General features: G+C 55.2%; 7 protein-coding genes across 7 annotated transcripts; 3 read left to right on the top strand and 4 right to left on the bottom strand.

Moving 5' to 3' along the window:
- Positions 1 to 48: 48 nt before the first annotated feature.
- C8Q71DRAFT_792444 (uncharacterized protein) lies at positions 49 to 2,698 on the top strand. Its single transcript, XM_047925418.1, has 9 exons — positions 49 to 388; positions 448 to 813; positions 862 to 1,026; positions 1,075 to 1,126; positions 1,182 to 1,197; positions 1,249 to 1,340; positions 1,402 to 1,634; positions 1,686 to 1,888; positions 1,944 to 2,698. Exons 1-9 carry the CDS (start codon positions 200 to 202, stop codon positions 2,227 to 2,229), a joined length of 1,602 nt encoding a protein of 533 aa, XP_047772424.1. The 5' UTR covers positions 49 to 199; the 3' UTR covers positions 2,230 to 2,698.
- Positions 2,699 to 2,724: 26 nt separating this feature from the next.
- Positions 2,725 to 4,082, top strand: C8Q71DRAFT_792441 (acyl-CoA N-acyltransferase). Its single transcript, XM_047925417.1, has 4 exons — positions 2,725 to 2,929; positions 2,989 to 3,028; positions 3,078 to 3,877; positions 3,938 to 4,082. The coding sequence occupies exons 1-4, from the start codon at positions 2,863 to 2,865 to the stop codon at positions 4,051 to 4,053; spliced, it is 1,023 nt and encodes a 340-aa protein (XP_047772423.1). The 5' UTR covers positions 2,725 to 2,862; the 3' UTR covers positions 4,054 to 4,082.
- On the bottom strand, positions 4,083 to 5,286 carry C8Q71DRAFT_792439 (uncharacterized protein). Its single transcript, XM_047925416.1, has 4 exons — positions 5,246 to 5,286; positions 4,811 to 5,182; positions 4,352 to 4,755; positions 4,083 to 4,296 (listed from the first exon to the last, which is right to left on the bottom strand). Exons 1-4 carry the CDS (start codon positions 5,269 to 5,271, stop codon positions 4,229 to 4,231), a joined length of 870 nt encoding a protein of 289 aa, XP_047772422.1. The 5' UTR covers positions 5,272 to 5,286; the 3' UTR covers positions 4,083 to 4,228.
- Positions 5,199 to 8,133, bottom strand: C8Q71DRAFT_792433 (Pkinase-domain-containing protein). Its single transcript, XM_047925415.1, has 12 exons — positions 7,996 to 8,133; positions 7,736 to 7,910; positions 7,545 to 7,682; positions 7,269 to 7,488; positions 7,079 to 7,211; positions 6,683 to 7,028; positions 6,506 to 6,632; positions 6,352 to 6,455; positions 6,195 to 6,301; positions 5,931 to 6,142; positions 5,833 to 5,875; positions 5,199 to 5,774 (listed from the first exon to the last, which is right to left on the bottom strand). The coding sequence occupies exons 2-12, from the start codon at positions 7,761 to 7,763 to the stop codon at positions 5,595 to 5,597; spliced, it is 1,638 nt and encodes a 545-aa protein (XP_047772421.1). The 5' UTR covers positions 7,764 to 7,910; positions 7,996 to 8,133; the 3' UTR covers positions 5,199 to 5,594.
- A 706-nt stretch (positions 8,134 to 8,839) lies between these two features.
- On the bottom strand, positions 8,840 to 10,247 carry C8Q71DRAFT_719017 (Alpha/Beta hydrolase protein; the record flags this gene model as incomplete). The annotated part of the gene is made up of 4 exons (XM_047921269.1): positions 8,840 to 9,206; positions 9,262 to 9,448; positions 9,502 to 9,938; positions 10,024 to 10,247. The coding sequence occupies 4 exons, from the start codon at positions 10,245 to 10,247 to the stop codon at positions 8,840 to 8,842; spliced, it is 1,215 nt and encodes a 404-aa protein (XP_047772420.1).
- A 396-nt stretch (positions 10,248 to 10,643) lies between these two features.
- Positions 10,644 to 11,582, bottom strand: C8Q71DRAFT_719033 (class I glutamine amidotransferase-like protein; the record flags this gene model as incomplete). Its single annotated transcript, XM_047921270.1, has 3 exons — positions 10,644 to 10,988; positions 11,050 to 11,183; positions 11,264 to 11,582. The coding sequence occupies 3 exons, from the start codon at positions 11,580 to 11,582 to the stop codon at positions 10,644 to 10,646; spliced, it is 798 nt and encodes a 265-aa protein (XP_047772419.1).
- An 866-nt stretch (positions 11,583 to 12,448) lies between these two features.
- On the top strand, positions 12,449 to 13,853 carry C8Q71DRAFT_718966 (Alpha/Beta hydrolase protein; the record flags this gene model as incomplete). Its single annotated transcript, XM_047921263.1, has 4 exons — positions 12,449 to 12,672; positions 12,755 to 13,191; positions 13,245 to 13,431; positions 13,487 to 13,853. 4 exons carry the CDS (start codon positions 12,449 to 12,451, stop codon positions 13,851 to 13,853), a joined length of 1,215 nt encoding a protein of 404 aa, XP_047772418.1.
- Between the last annotated feature and the right edge of the window lie 805 nt (positions 13,854 to 14,658).

Here is a 14,658-nt window from a genome sequence, read left to right as displayed (position 1 = left end):
GCAATTCAATACAAAACTCTGTATTAACTTCCTTATTCCCTCACTTATCGCAACAATACCCAGCTCTTGAATAGACTGCAAATCTGCAACCACCTGCTAGTACTACCTCTGCTTCGTCCCCACCATCCCTCCCGCCATCGCGGACCAGTACAAGGGCTTGTTGCATATTCCACACTGTTTCTACGCCATCCCGGCATACATGCAACATGTGCGCGGTCTTGCGAAGACGCATCCTCAGCAGCGAGTGTGCTTCCAGCCAGTTCTCACTGTCCGGTGGCATCCACAGAACATGAAGGTCCTCGTATCCAAAGGGAGACGCAGAGCGGTCGCTTCAACACTTACAGCGACTGTGGATGATGAGACGCAGGAAGGGAGGGTTCCACGGAAGGTATGTGGCCCCACTGTGTCGTCTCGGTGAGGTTGCCTGAATATGCACGCTTTGAACAGGAGTTCAGTGATTCCCTGCTGAGCTGGAGGTTAGCCGTCCTACGCAAGCACGAAACCGCCGTCTCAAACCATCTATCGCGGACGCGAAGACGGCCAACCGGTCATAACTCAAGCCTGTACGCGCCCGAGTCGTCCAGCAGTGTCTCCCGTCGCACTGGAAGCTGTTCATTAGTTGCACCTCGTAGCTGCTCTCGGCATACGTATGCAACCAAGAGTGGCCGACGCTCCTACTCTACATCTGGGGCAACCGATGTGACGTCTAGCGTACCCATTGATACGTCTGCAATACTCGACTTCTTCAAGGCGTCTGCAGCACCCGGCAGCCGCATACCCTCAGCACCCGACGGAAGTGACGACAACTTCACCGTCAGTGCACTTCTGTTGATCATATACCGCATTCTGACAAGCATGAAGATTCCCAGAGTATCTACGAGGGTTCGGAAGGCCCGTGCAGATGCCGTGCGAAGAGTGAATGCAGTCATGCAGAAGTCGTTCGGGACACGATTTGAGGTTACTGTGTTCGGAAGTACTCTGTACGGTACGGACACTGCCGACAGCGATCTCGACCTTGTCATACTGGTATGTGATATTCATTATATGTGAACACCCTGCTTCATCAAGCGCTAGGATCAAAAGAGACCCAAAATGCTGTCACCAACTGACGATGAAGAGCTGCGTGGTTCGTCGCGCCACCTTCTCTTGTGAATAGTAGCTATATAATGTACGTTACCCAGGACCGTACAATCTCCAGTGAGTCGCTCGCTCGGTGTTGGTCACGCATAGTTTACTCATTTCTTTCAGAGCCGTTGCAGCTACACTCAGGAGGGCAAAGCGGCGATCAGTCCCCATGTTCACCAACATTGAAACCGTTGGCAAGGCCGTCGTCCCTATTGGTCAGCTCTTGATACGTCTCATACAATGCTGTAGACAGCGATTAACTATGTGGCTGCACAGTGAAGTTCAAGGACACGGCAACGAGGATATATTGTGACATGAATGTCAACGATCAGCTGGGTGTCCTGAACACTTCGCTCATCATGCGATATTGCATTCTTTCCCCACTTGTCCGTCCGATGATGTTCGTCATCAAATACTGGGCGAGACATCGCGGGCTGAATGAGCCAACGGGCCCGCAGCCGGCATTCAACAGTTATACGCTTGCTTTGATGACTATCGCCTTTCTCCAGGTAAGTAGCACAATGCGTATGGCTCCGAGCAGTCCTTGATCATCCACATAGATGCGTGGTTTGCTCCCAAACATTCAGAGCGGCCACGACGGCGAGTACCCCGACGAGGATAACTACGTCTGGTTTCGGAAGGTCACTCGTCTGACAGGGGAGATAACACATATGAAGTGCGACACCTTCGTTCGGCCTATGCGCGAGTTTAAGCCTGCCCGCGATACACCTTCCCTGAGACAAGCACTTGTCGAATGGTTCGAGTAGGTATTCTCGTATGGTATCGACCTTATAGGCTTCATTGACACGCATCTACAGCTATTGGGCATCTGAGCATGATTACAGTAAGACCGCCGTCAGTGTGCGTGACGGCGGAATGATCGCAAGGATGCACATTGTCACCCGTCATTCAAGCTGCCCAGTAACTGGCGACCACTTGCGTCCTCAAGCCCTAGACGAGATCGCTTGGGACGACGGCGATGTGCAGATGACTCGGCACCGGGAGGTTGCTACATCAAACGAACGGATGGCTTTCCTGCGGCCGCCGATGTGTGTGCACGATCCTTTCATCCGTTTGAAAGTGGGTGCTTCTCTGCACTGGTAGCCGCAGTATTGACTTCGTGGCCGGGTGTAGAACTTGACGGTGGCCGTCTCAAAGCAGAATGTCAACCAGTTCAAGGAAGGGTGTGCACAGGCCAGCAAGCTTCTGCAGGAAGGGTTGCCCATTCAGCTCCTTATGTCCAAACGCCTCGCGAAGTGTCCAGTCAATATCCCGACGCTCGAGCCCTCCGGCGGCATGTCATTGTAGTCATACCATAGGTTATTCGGCTTTACTGTTTTGAATGCAGACGACGAGAGCCTCTCGAATGGTTCCATCTACGTGCTTGGTCGTCGGCATGAACTTGCCGTTGAATCTCGTATGGTGGTCTTTGCTTTGCGAGCCCGCGCTATATGCTTGTGATCTGCTTTCGGACATGGAGGTCGTCGCGCGATCGTTGGGGTGGTACATCGCCTTGTATCGTCGCGGTCGAGCTCCGGTTAATTTCCGGTACAAGTGAGTGCATTGCTTCTAGGACATGTACCCATAGAATACTTAATGGGGTGATCTGTTTTTATAACAATGGTGATCACAATCAGTAAGTGTCGTGTTTGTTAGTTTGTGATCGAGATAAGCATCATCAGTATCAAAGTTGGTTGGTGAGGCTTGCGTTTCGCTACTTGCCACCTTTCCACCACTATGTCCATTTTCTACGACTCACTTCAAGAGGATGAAGTAGAGGAAGCATACAATATCGAGGCGGCAGGTAGACCCGCGTTCCAACTACAGAGGTCGGCCTTGTATCCACATACTGCCCTCTTGTAGGTTACCCACCCGACGAAGCGGCGAGCCTGGACGCTCTCAAGTGAGTGGAACGACCATGAGCACATTGCGGATAACCTATTCATTGTCAGGTATCGCCAGACCCATGTACCCGACCTCTTCCTAGGTGCATACATCGCCGGGGTGGGGATCGGGCGGAAACTCATCGGCTACGTCTGCGCGACTCTCTCGCCTGCATCGACGCTCTCGCACGAGTCCATGTCCACGCACATCCCTGGCGCGCCCTCTGTGTGCATTCACTCCGTCTGCGTCGCGCCCACACACCGGAAGCAGGGCATCGCGCTCGGGCTCCTCCAGGAGTACCTCGCCCGCCTGGAGCGCACAGGCACGTACGAGCGCGTGCTGCTCATCACACACGAGGAGCTGCGAGGGTTGTACGAGCGGGCGGGCTTCGAGTGGATCGGCCCGAGTCCGGTGACACACGGATCGCAGCCGTGGTTCGAGATGCAGCGCGAGCTTCGAGCCGCACCAGAGCCCTCTGCAGCAGAGCCCATCGCGCCTCCAAGCGTGCCTGCGGGGCTCTGGGAGGCTCTGCAGCGCTCAGCGACCGCACGCAATCGTCCTACAGGCCGTGCACTCGCCGCATTCCCCAACGGTGCGCAGGACCTCGTTGTTGACGATGGCCAAGGCGCTTTGCGGAACAAGAACGACCTCCTGTGTCCGCGGGAAGGGTGCGGCAGTGTGATACTGAAGAACGGCGTGGCCGCGCTGGTCGAACGGGCGAGCGTGCTCATGGAACCTCCAGAGCATACGGCGGCGAGCCTGCTGCCGCCGCTTCCTACGCCGCCGGGGACGGCGAATTGGTGGCTGGTCACGCCGAACGCGATGACGTTTGAGAACATTGGGTTCTCGAAGGGAGTTGTATCAGAAGGTACGTTTGTGATACCTCCACATATCACCCAAGTACTCAGTCGCCATTTCCAACTTTCAGGGAAGAGGCTAAAGCTGCTGAGCTGCGCAGATTGTGACCTCGGTCCATTAGGCTGGTGCGAAGAGGGCGGCAGCGAGTTCTGGCTCGCTTGCAGCCGCGTTAGCTACCGGGACTGAGGATGTAGCACGTCTGTTGCGAAGAAACCAAAATATGTAACAATTCCATGTGTTCCAGAGATATTACGCTAGCGTACAATACATAGGATAAGTGAGGTATGCACAGTTGAATGTCCTCGTATATGAAGCGGCGGGATATGCAAGCCGGAAGACGCGAGAAGCGTTCAGATGAGTGTTATGTCTTGAAGATGATGATGAGGATGAGTAGGATCAGGATCAGGAGCGCAATCATGACCGTTGAGCCTGACGGCCCGAATACTCAGTTCGTGCGGACTCGAATCACAACGTAAACACGCACTGTTATCCCTTGCACCCTTCGCCACCCTCTCGAGATTCCTCCTCGCGCCACTGAGCCTGCTTCCGGTATGGTCGAGCTCGTGGTCGAGCTCCTCTAGCAACCCCGTGTGCACGTCCAGCTCATCGTTGATCTGAAGTGAGAGGTCGCGCTGGCGGTTTATAGAGTGCGAGAGCCGGTCGAGATGCACGTCCTGGTCGCTCATCATTTGGTGCTGCATCTGTAGCATCTCCTCATTCGAGTAGGCCGCCTCGGGGTCGTCCGTGTACGGTGTGAACGGTTCGGTTTCGACGTCCGCATGGTCTTTCGTAGCACCACGCTGTGGTGACGGCGAGGGCGAAGAGGGTTTGGAATCGAGTGAAGACGTCGATGCCGATGTGCTAGCACTGCTCGCAGGCTCTTCCAGTCTGCCACAAACGTCAGTACACGGTTCGAGACACGGCTAAGGACACGAGCACGCACATCTCCACGCCAGCCGCTCCCCCCTCCGGCCCCAGCATACTCCGCATTCGTTCATACTGACTTCTCAGTAAACTCACTGCCTCCGACCGCCCCTCCTTCTCCTCCAGCGCGAGCACGCCCGCGCGCAGCTGCTGCATGTTCCGCGCAATCTGCGGTATGTGGAGCGCATTCGCGCTCGGGTTCGCCAGCGACTGTAACCGCTGCCGCTCGAGGAGCAGCGACAGAGTCTGCGTCGAGAGCGAAGTCAGTCGCGCTAGGGTCGCCATGGAGAGAGGGCGTCGAGAGAATGGGTGGGATGGGATGGCGAGCGGTGTGAGTTGGGATACAGTGACCCCCGGGCGCAGGCCGTGAAGTACGGACTTCCGAAAGAGGTAGGTCTTGCAGAACCTCGAAGAGAACTCTTGCGGAACTCAATTATATCAATGCGGTGCAAGGAACCATGGTCTCTGTCCTGCGCTCATCCTTCAAAACATGCGCATGAATGGTACAAGAATCAGCTACAGGAAAGGAGAACTCAAGGCTACACTGTGTAAGTCCATGCAGACATGCCAAGATCCGATACACAGGTGGACGGTCAAGCTAGAGGAGCAATTCAGAAACAAAATATGCAAAACGAAGCCCCTACAACACACAGCGCAAACTGTACTGACAACCTCGTCACATGAGTATGGCAACAAACAACGAAACGTCGGGATCACGGACACCAATCTATCGTACTATCGGACAGGAGGCTGACGAGGCCTCGGGAGCTTCCCTCATCTCATCTGCAGGCGAGGAGACACGCTCAACCAATCACGCTCGGATAGCTGACGCTCTCGCTGAGGTAGTCATTGCCCGGGTTGTACGTGAAGCCACGGAACTGGTCTTGCACGGTCTCGGACAGCGGCGTGTCATCGACGTGTGAGTCCTGCGCCTGCTCGCCGGTGAACTCAGAGTCGAAGTTCGCTGTGTCCAAGACGGACTCCTGCGCATCGACAATTTCGTCAGGGATGTGTATGATCCCAAGGCAACAGAAAACATACCACGCTTGGCTTGAACGGCGGCGTGATCTTCTTCGCCATAAGCCTTACAGACACGAGTCAGAACGCACAGAGTCATGAAGAGTAGCCAGGGCACCCACCTATTCCAGTCAATATGCTTCGAGAAGAACGGATGACGCTTAATGTCCTCCGCACCGTTCGCGCCAAGGCGTTTGTCGGGATTCCGCTGCAGCAGCGCGGTCATGATGCTCTTCGCGTCGTGGGGCATATCCGGCGGGAAAAGCAGCGGGTCTGAGAGAATGCGCTGGTACATCACGTTCACATTCTCGTCGTAGAAGGGCGGTAGACCAGTCTGTCAACAATCAGCACGCACACAAAGCAGTGCCTAGCGGAACAAAACCAACCATCATCTCGTAGAGGAGCACGCCAAGCGTCCACCAGTCCACGGTCTTGGTATATCCTTGGCTCTCGAGGAGCTCGGGCGCGATGTATTCGGGCGTACCGCAAAAGGCTAAGCTGAGCGCGTCAGGGGTAGGACACGGTTTTCCGTGCTAGACTCACTGTTCGTCTTCTCCGACTCGGACATATTGAGCTTGCAGAGACCGAAATCACATAGGGCGATGTGGCCTGTGTAGTCAAGCAAGATATTTTCGGGCTTCAAATCGCTATCCATGGTTTAGACGTTGGGATACTCTGGCAAACGAGACAGCCATACCGATAGACGACGTTGAAGCCGTGCAAGTGCTCAAGCGCGCAGAGCAGCTCGGCCGCGTAGAAGCGACTCCGACTCTCGTCGAATTTGCCCTCTCGCTGCAGATGGTAGAACAGCTCCCCACCATTCACTTCATCTCCGTCAGCACCTGCGCAGAACGTGAGGGGATGCACGACCCACCGAATGACATCACCAAATATAGCTTGTCCGGCGACTGGAACGAGAACTTGAGCGGGACGATGAATGGATTGTTCACAAGCGCCAAGACGGTGCGCTCTGCGAGAATGTGCGTGATCTCGCCTGGCCGCTGCGCGATATTAGCCTTACGGATGGTCTTGAGTGCGTATATACGTTGCGTGTCCTTCTTCCGGACCTGCATGACCTTCCCGAAGCTGCCCTTCCCAATGACCTTGAGCAGGTCAAACTGCTCAATCGTGAGCGACTCGTGCCGCGCAGGCTTGAAGTCGATTTTGAGGTGGAACGAGCCGTTTCCGGCCGTAGCACTGTACCACTGGTCTGCCGATCGCTGCAAGCAGTTGAGGTTACTGCTACGGGGGCAAGTCTTATGGCGCCTACCTGTCCGTCCAAAGAAGGCGAGAGGTCCACCCTCGCCATCAGCAGGTCGTTGCCCATGTCACCCTGGCCAGGCACGCACTGGGCGGTGCGCAGGTACGCAGACACAGCGATGTTGGACGTCCGTGACACGTCGCTGACAGAGATCATCTCCATCACGGAGGGCGCGCACAGCAGGCACGACGGCACTTACAAATCAGCCTTGTAATTCCACTGCGGGTTCGCGAGGTCTCCGCCGAGCGCGTCGATGAGCACCTCGTTCTTGTCGAACTCGAGCACGACGTAGGGCAGCCACCAGTACCGTCTCCGCTGCATGCTCTCCCGGTTGCTGCTCCGCGTCGGCGGCTGGGACGCGAGGGCCTTCTGGATGATGTCCGGCACTGGGACGTTGGACGGGAGGCTCAGTCCGCGGCCTGTACATTCGTCTGAGTAAGCCGAGGGAATTGTGAAGACTTTTCGTGGAGCGCACCTGAGAATATACGGATAGTGAGCAGTCCCTGCCGCAAGTTCGACTCTGACGCATCCGGCGGTTTGGGTGTGACCGTGCGCGAGGGTATGGGTGTAGCAGATCGGGAGATTACCCCGTTCTCCTTCATATCCTTGGGCTCTGCAGCACCTCGTTTAGCTGCAGGAGAAACAGCCAAGCACACAAACACGTACTCTTCGAGCTCAGTTTTGGCCAGGACATGGTCGCGACCGTCGATATCAGAGATGAGCGCTGCCGGCGACGATGCGGTAACGCTCTAAATAGCAGGCGCTCGCGGAGACCGCTGGTTGACTGTGAGAGCCGACCGTGATCTTATCGGTCTCGTCGATATCGCGACGGTGGAATGGTCTTTGAGAGACAAAAGACGGAAAGCAAGGGGCCGAGACGCACTACGTTCAGCGTGCAGGACATAGGGGTGGACCCGCGCACTCACCGGATGCCCGTCACGCGGTAAACCCTACTCGTTCCGACGCCGGAGTTGTGATTTCTAAGGTGAGGAGAAACAGCGATTTCTTACAAAACGGCAACGACGCGTCGCACTTGTCCGAGAGGATCTGGAGGAGGAGGAGGTACGTTTTCACGACGAGCCTTCCGTAGACACGGTGACGCAGTCACGTGTCAGCACCTACTAACTCAAGTATCATACAATGGCGCAGGCGGCGGGCGTGTTGTGGGGACGAACTCTCTGCATGCCACTTGATTCATAGACATAAATCACGGTCAGATTCTAGCGACATCCATTCTAACAGCGGACCCACTACAAATCCTCTACGAACGGAAGCCATACCCAAGTCCTGTCAACGAAGACAATAAACGGCTACATACGAAACGAAACTTGCAGACCAATAAGAATCAGTATGAAGGTACGCCTACCCTGGGTAACTTATGAGTCCTAGGCCCAGGCTCATTTCCAACAGCATTCGCCGTGTCGACGTCAGCGGACAAGGCATACACCCAGTTTACCAAGCATACGTCCACACCGGACGGAATACTGTAGATACAATGTCCCTAGGGGCAGTTTCCTTACCGTGTATGATCGCACTGTCTCGAACATTGACGATATATGTAAGCTACAATGTAAGTACAACATTCCGACTGTTTAACGCGGTGTCACCACGGCCCCGGAGTTAGCGCCGCGCCACAGTCACGGCCCTCTTACTCTCCTCGCCATGGAAGCATCGCTTGCCAACACTGTTGTTACATATGGCTATCACCTACTTTCATACAGCCAGAAGAATATACTTACCTCGTTTCAACTCACCAACACGTATCCGCGCTCACTTCTGCCATACCTTGGCAACAAAGTCCTCCATATCACCCAGTATAGCATCCGGCCTCTCCAACGCCGCGAAGTGCCCGCCATGCGTATGCTGCTTGTACCAGACAAGATCGCCTGTCGAGGTAATCCAGGCCTTCGGGACCGGCTCCAGCTCCTGAGGGAACCACGAGAAGCCAAAGGGCTTGTTGATGTGGTTCCCGGGCTGCGCGTGGAAGGTGATCTTGTCCGCGCGCGGGCCGAGGCCGCGGCGATAGGGATAGATAGACGTCGGGAAAGTGTCTGTCAGCCAGTAGAGGGAGACGGACTCGAGGATGGTTGTCGTGCTGGGGGGCTCGTCGGTCCAGGTGAGGAACTTCTCGCCGATCCTGTTGGGCGCTAGGGTAAGGATTTGAGCGGAACGCTATGAAGCACGAGACGTACCAGGCCAAGAGCGCGAGTGGGCTGGCTGAAAGAACGAGCCCGATCGTGGAGGGACGCGTCGCGTGCTCCAGGGAGTAGGCACTGCCGGCGGTGCGGAACGCATCACCGCGCTGCAGGGCCTTCAGCTCTAGTTCATCGATGTCCGAATCGGAGACGCCGTCGACCTTGGGTACGGGGCAGAAGTTGACTAGCAGGAAACCTCATAAGCGCATGTCTGTCGTAAGGGCCGGAGACACGTACGGTGCACCGCCTTGCAGGCATCGTACCTCGACGCCAGACTCCTGCAGATGTAGCTTCCTATGTCTCCGCCCTGCACTACGTATCCCGTCTCGCCGAACCCGAGCCCTTCCAGCAACCTGTGCATGAGGCGTGCCGAGTCGTGGGTCGTCCAGTCCTTGTCCTTGGGCGGACGGTCGGAGAACGCGAAGCCCGGGAGCGACGGCACTATGAAATGGTACGGGAGTTGGTCGGGAGTTTGGTACTTCTTCTTGAGTAGCTCAAACATGGGAAGGAACTCGAGGAAACTGCCCGGCCATCCGTGGAAGAAGGCAATGGGAACAGCGGAGGGGTTCGTGGAGAAAAGGGCGACGAAATGGATGTTGTATACACGGCCATCATCGTCACATACAGGAACAGTGAAGTTTGGGAAGGAGTTGATGTGCTGTTCGGTCGTGCGCCTGTGCATGGATTGTTCATTCAGGACGATTTCTTCGCCATGCACACAACATTCATGGGTTGGCGAAATCAACCTGCTAGACTCACCAGTCATACTTCTCCCACTCTGCCTTCGCGCTAACAAGCCACTTCCGCGAGATGCCAAAGTCATTCATGTCGCGGCTTTCCTGCAAGTTCTCCCATGTCTCAGGCCCGATGGGCGAGAGTGTGATGAGCTGCTTCATCTGTTGGAGCTTCTCCTCTGAAATCGACACCGTGTAATTGGACGGCCGAGTCTTTGCGCCCGCCGGGATGATACCGTATGAAGCCATGATCTCTGGGATCGAGAATGGCACGAAACGGTGAACGAAGGTAGTGGGTTCAATGAGACGATTGGACTGGAGATGATCGATCTAACTTACGGATGATGATGCCTCTGGGCGGAGGTACCCATGTGCGTCTTGTGTGCATCTGCGGTCATCCGATCCCCTTCGTCATATATGAGTCACGGCTACTAATAAGTAGACGACTAAGTTACATACGAAACGGAACTTCAGCCGGTTGAGTATGCAGACCAATAGGAATCAGTATAAAGGTGTACCTACCCTGTGTATGAGTCCTAGACCCAGGCTCATTTCCGGCATTCGTCGTGTCAGCGGACAAAGCCTACCTATACCCAATCTACCAAGCATACGTCTAAGTACACCAAACTGAGTATGTGAATCAGTTCAGCGAGCTGTGGAACCGACTCCTATCACCCGCCAGATGGCGTTGCCCACTACATCCACGCCGTCATTTCTGAGCGCGGCCCGCCTCTTCCCGTCCTCCGCGATGTCCGCGCCGATCACGCCCGTGCTCTGCCGTGCGTCCAGTATCTTCGTCACGATGCGGTCGGTGAACTCGGGGTGCCCCTGTACCGTGAATATCTGCACGTCCTCTGGCTTGGGGTCCGCCGGGTCCGCGGAGTCGCGCAGACGGACCATGCCTTGGTTCGGCGTGATGCTGGTCGAGCCGAGGAGATGGAAGGAGGGCGGGACGGAGGGGACGTGATCACGGTGCATTTGGTGAATGTTCTGCACGGCGCGACGTATAAGTCAGGGGCTCGGGCGGGTAGAGACAGCGCGTAGAACGTACCACACTGTCCGCACCAAAAAGCTTCTTGCCGATGTCGGTCAGCTGGAGCTCTGTGATGCTGATCTCCCAGTTGCTGTTGGGTACGCATTCACCGCCCAGTGCGCGAGCTATAATTTGGTGACCGAAGCAAATCCCTGAGGAAGCGGTGAACGTGAGTTCAGATCAACCGGGCGAAGTCACGAAATTATCGCAACGTCAATGCGGGTATACTTACCGATGAGCTTAATGTGCGGCTTGCTCGCCGCCACATCGCGAACGTAATCAACGAGCTTGTTGATCCACTCAAGGTTCTCGTACGCTGAGTGTTTTGATCCCGTCAGTATGATGGCTTGATAGTCGTCGATATTCTCGGGGTACTGAAGGGCTTCGCGAACGTCATACGGGTCGAGCGTGTACTCCCCCGCGTCTGCGGGAAGCGACTTGCGCAGAAGTGCGTTGAAGATCGAAGTGTAATCTCCGTCGGTGATCTGGACGGTGGCGATGGGTTCATCGCAGAGGAACAGCGCTATACGGACAGGCGATGAGGATGCCATAGTACGGTATCTGTCTGGCTTCCACCAGTGTGTGTCGCGGTAAGAGATCCTCTGTTACATTGATCTTCAGTTGAAAGCAGAAATGAGTAGGAGTCGGTATTACCTCCCTCGTAGTAGTGGTAGAGGTTGAGTGAGTCAGTGTCCGATAATATTCGATCTTCGCTCTGACGCGATATCACGTTCGCAAACATGCCGAACCATGACTGTCGGATTCATCTGAGCCCACAGCCATTGTGAATCGTTCGGAGTGTGATCTATGGGTTTTTGTTACTGCAAGGATTTGTTACGACTTGAGAGCTGCACAGTACTTACTCGAGGTCCGAGTCGTTATGCGATTTGGAAGTGGGTACTGGCGTGACGTGACGGACGCGGTGTTACAGTCTATACTGTTGTGACTGTACTTAAGTATCTGAAGCGAATGGTCACGCGTCTTACTACAGTTTCATAAGTATCATATGGATCATACAGTAATAAGCGCTCGTAGTCTGCCGAATACACTGTGACTTCGTTGATTCAGTTCAACTCGCTCGCAACTATTCTTCTGTCATTTTCACCATCACCGTTGTCAGGTCCATAAACATATCGGGAAGAGCACTGACATTTGCCTTCGAGTTCATCATGTCGAGGTGTTTCAAGTAAACGTCGACGTCAATGGCGAGGAAGCGACCTCAGAACCAAGACGATCCAGTGGACTGGTAAATCAGGTGCACTCCGGGCCAATTGAATATTGAGTGGTCACTGGTGATGGCTATCTCCCATTCGATTACTGAAGCTACTGAAGCGTCGCCTGCAGAATAAGCATCTCATTGAAACCACCACCTTCATCGAGTTTCTCGCGGTAGTCTCACCCCCGGATAGTCAGAAGCATGGCTCTGTTCGATACGGTCCCGACGGGCGCAAAGATTCAGCCATACAATTACACGGTATCGATTCCAGAGGAGAAGCTCCAGCAGATGAAGCAGCTCGTCACCCTGTCGCCCATCGGGCCTGCGACATGGGAGAACCTACAGGAGAGCCGCGACCTGAATGACTTTGGCATCTCGCGGAAGTGGCTTGATAACGCGAAGGCAGAGTGGGAGAAGTACGACTGGTGAGTCTTGAACTTATGAAGATGCGACTATGTATCTCCTTCGTGGCCATGCTATCGTCTTGACTGCGCATCCCATGTACAGGCGCGCCACCGAACAGCACATCAACTCCTTCCCGAACTTCACTCTCCCCGTGAAGGACGATGACGGCCGCGTTTACAGCATCCATTTTGTCGCCCTGTTCTCCACCAACCCTGCCGCTGTTCCTATCGCCTTCTTCCACGGCTGGCCCGGAAGCTTCCTCGAGTTCCTTCCCATGCTCGAGCTCCTCAAAAGGAAGTACCAAACTCCCGAGCAACTCCCATATCACTTCATAGTGCCGTCGCTCCCGGGCTTCGCGTTCTCCGACCGCCCGCCCAAGGACAAGGACTGGACGACCCACGACTCGGCACGCCTGATGCACAGGCTGCTGGAGGGGCTCGGGTTCGGCGAGACGGGATATGTAGTGCAGGGCGGAGACATAGGAAGCCTTATTTGCAGGAGTCTGGCGTCGAGGTATGAGGCCTGCAAAGCGGTGCACCGTATGTGTGTTTGGTTCTCACGACAGACCTGCGCTCACGAGGTGTCCTGCTAGTCAACTTTTGCCCCGCCCCCAAGCCCGACGGCGTCTCCAATTCGGACATCGATGAACTAGAGCTGAAGGCCCTGCAGCGCGGTGATGCGTTCCGCACCGCCGGCATTGCCTACGCCCTGGAGCACGCTACGCGCCCCTCCACGATCGGGCTCGTTCTTTCAGCCAGTCCAATCGCGCTTCTGGCCTGGTACGTCTCCTGCTTCATGGTATTCCGCTCAACTCCTTACCAGGGTGCCCAACAGGATCGGCGAGAAGTTCCTCACCTGGACCGACGAGCCCCCCAGCACGACAACCATTCTCGAATCCGTCTCCCTCTACTGGCTGACAGACACTTTCCCGACCTCCATCTACACGTATCGCCACGGACTCGGCCCGCGCGCGGACAAGATTTCCTTCCACGCCCAGCCGGAGAACCACATCAACAAGCCGTTTGGCTTCTCGTGGTTCCCGCAAGAGCTGATGCCGGTCCCGAAGGCCTGGATCGCCGTGACTGGTGATCTGGTCTGGTACAAGCAGCATACGCGCGGCGGCCACTTCGCAGCGTTGGAGAGGCCGGATGCTATATTGGGTGATATGGAAGACTTCGTGGCTAAGGTATGGCAGAATTGAGCGCGGCTACGTGTTGGTGAATTGAGGTAACTATGCTTCTGGCTGTATGAAAGTAGGTGATAGCTAATAAAACAGTGTTGGCAAACGATGCTGCCATGGCGAGGAGAGTAAGAAGGTGACTGTGTGGTGCGCCATCGCGCAAGTGCTCGCTCCGGGGTATCGTACTACTCGTCACTGCTACCGTCATATACCACCGCCCTCCTCCCCTCACGAAGGTCGTGTTTAGATTTTGCCTAGGGGAGACCAACTGTCTTATTCTCCTCCTGGTGAAACTGTGGTTTATCCTCACTGCTACAACTTCGGGGACACCGGTTCCTCGAAGTGTGTAGTGCGGAGCGGTGAGTTCTCTGGCAGTTTTGCGACTTCGCACGGTTCAACTAACGCGTGCAGTTGCCAGGGGAAATGCTCAAGCTGTCGAGACTCGAGCTACGCAGTGACTCGCAGATTGTGCATGTTCAATTACGCCGGTACAACTAGGACTGCAATGAGTTCTGGCTCTCTTTCTGCCGTGGAGTCAGCTCCCCGAATGAGGAGAATAAGGAACCATCGTATGTCCAATGGACTCCTGAGGGTGCAGAGGTAACCTTCATGTCGAAGAATACATCACGTCTGGTGCTGAACTGATGTAGGATCAGTCGGAAGACGTCCACCACCCGCGACTGATGCGTTTGTTGACACTCGTCTGCCAGCAGCGACGAAGAACTGGTGGATTTGTCCCAAGTCAATAATCGACTGACTTCCGGACAAGCGCAGTCCAGACATTCACATTTGTGACAAACCACCTGCACAAATCTGGCTTGATAGG

This window comes from Rhodofomes roseus (genome assembly GCF_022264815.1).
Source record: "Rhodofomes roseus strain CIRM-BRFM 1785 chromosome Unknown C8Q71scaffold_47, whole genome shotgun sequence".
NCBI classification, from domain to species: Eukaryota; Fungi; Basidiomycota; class Agaricomycetes; order Polyporales; family Fomitopsidaceae; genus Rhodofomes; species Rhodofomes roseus.
Note: the sequence above shows the minus strand (reverse complement) of the source record. Positions and strands in the feature narration are given on the sequence as shown.